The sequence below is a fragment of the Limulus polyphemus genome, unplaced genomic scaffold, assembly GCF_000517525.1.
Source record: "Limulus polyphemus unplaced genomic scaffold, Limulus_polyphemus-2.1.2 Scaffold924, whole genome shotgun sequence".
Classification (NCBI taxonomy): Eukaryota; Metazoa; Arthropoda; class Merostomata; order Xiphosura; family Limulidae; genus Limulus; species Limulus polyphemus.
This window is the reverse complement of record NW_013666534.1, coordinates 309,036-311,074: the sequence shown is the minus strand read 5'-3', so window position 1 is coordinate 311,074 and position 2,039 is coordinate 309,036. Positions and strand designations below refer to the sequence as shown.

At 35.3% G+C, this 2,039-nt stretch overlaps 1 protein-coding gene across 1 annotated transcript in view; it reads right to left on the bottom strand.

The window, feature by feature from the left end:
• LOC106461268 (collagen alpha-2(IV) chain-like) overlaps positions 1–2,039 on the bottom strand; it is a 145,930-nt gene that overhangs the window by 66,391 nt on the left and 77,500 nt on the right. Inside the window, exon 15 of the mRNA XM_013921078.2 lies at positions 1,672–1,791. Coding sequence (XP_013776532.1) covers positions 1,672–1,791 — 120 coding nt within the window. The remainder of the gene's footprint in view (positions 1–1,671; positions 1,792–2,039) is intronic.

Below are 2,039 nucleotides of genomic sequence, written 5' to 3'. Positions count from 1 at the left end.
CCATTAAGATGGTGTTGCAGCGAACAAAAAAGGATGGTAATCTGATGGTGTCATATCTGGAGAATATAGTGGGTGGGGGAGAACTTCTTAACCCAACTCCATAATCTTGTGTTGTGTCAAACGTGCCACACATGGACGTGCATTGTTGTGAAAAAGAACACCTTCCTGATTGATGAGTGAAGGACGTTTCTGATGAAGGACTTCATTTAAATGTTCCAGTTGCTGACTATAGATCACTGCATTGACCATTCGCTGTGGATTGTTTAGTTCGAAATGAATTATTCCTTTGATGTCCCACCAAATGCAAAGCAGCACTTTTCAGGGTCTGAAGTGATTTTTATTTAGGACTGAGCCATTGTTTTTGGTGTTTAATATTCGCTTAGAGAATCCATTTTTTCACCACAGGTGAAAATTGTGTCCAGAAATGGTTTGCACTCATTACACACCAGGAGAGACGAAGCAACATTCACACGTTGGAAACGATGATCACTGGAGAGTTCATGAAGCCCCAAACACCTTCTTTATGGAGTTTCCAATATTCCTTAGATGTTTACGTATTGTTTCATGAGAGACATGCAATTTCAGGGCCATTTCACAATTGTGTTGCCTTGGGTTAGACTCATCAAGCGTCTTCAGAGCATCAATATTAATTCCAACATGTCGACCCTTGCCATCACAGTTTTTAAGGCTCAAGTCACCTAAACGAAATTTGCTGAACCATCGTTGACACTTACAAACATTAAAAACATTTCCATAAACTTCTTTGATATTCTTAGTGGCTACAGAGGCATTGTTTCCTTTCTTGCATTCAAACAGCATTACATGCCGATTGTGTGTCTCATCTTGTACCATCACTATAAGGGATTAGAGTATACTAAGCCCATATAAGAGAACAGATTTTTAGTACACTTTAGAATGTCAAGCATTACACAACATGTTTTTACAGAAATGTATCATCAGAATTACAACCTCTGATAATCAATAGAGCTAAGGATGAGCATCAACTATGAATTTGAAAGATTCTGGCAATTGCTAAACAAAAACCAATCTTAAATCAACAGTATTTAGTATTTCTGCTTTTCTTCAAATTGTAAGCTTGTTCCCATTTTTGAATGAACTTCTAATTATTGGAAACCAAAGGAATATGGATCAACTTGAGGCATCAAAACGATCCAGAAAGAGACCTGCAACAAGTTGCACCCAAATTGTAGGTGCTGAAAAATCACTCTTCTTGTCCACTAGATGTATAGTGGAAAACTATCAGAGAATAGTGGTGTGCTTTAGACATGACAACCTTATGATGGAGCTTTTTCCAATGGAAATTACACTAAAGGGCTATTATCAGGTAGAGCATAATTGGATATGGTGACAAGGATTGTAACAATATGGTAAGGTTCCAAAATCGTTTTAATATAATATACTTAACCTCTGTGCTAGTCTAATTATATTCTAACTGTATATTTTGCTTAAAATTATAATACTCTTCAAAATTCATCCATCAAACAATATTCCAATGGTATGTATTTTTTGGGGAATAAGTCAAATATTAAAACAAATACAGTGCATAGGAACAAAAGCTGTTACAGTTAATCATTGGAACCACAAATACCATAGCAATATCAGAAAAAAAATTGTGCCATCTATAAATAATAAAAATAAAACAAAACATACTCCAGGAAGTCCAGGTGGGCCACGTAAACCTCTTAAACCTTGTTCTCCTGGTCTACCAGGGTCACCTTTCATCCCAGGAAGCCCATTTAACCCAGAAAGTCCACTTTCTCCTCGATCTCCCTGTTTAAGGAAAGAGTTCAAAATCTTGCAGAACAGTTATGAACAAAAAACTAATGAGTATACCCATGAAATATGTATAGCAAACAATTTCTAAAAAAAAAAAACATGTATGCACTACTACTCAATTTATGTACATATCATTAAAATAAGCTTCTTAAGAGAAGTTTAAATAATTTATGAATTTTATATATACACCTGGAAAAAAGTTAAGCACACCCAAATATTTTTCAGGATTGCTTATTGAAAAT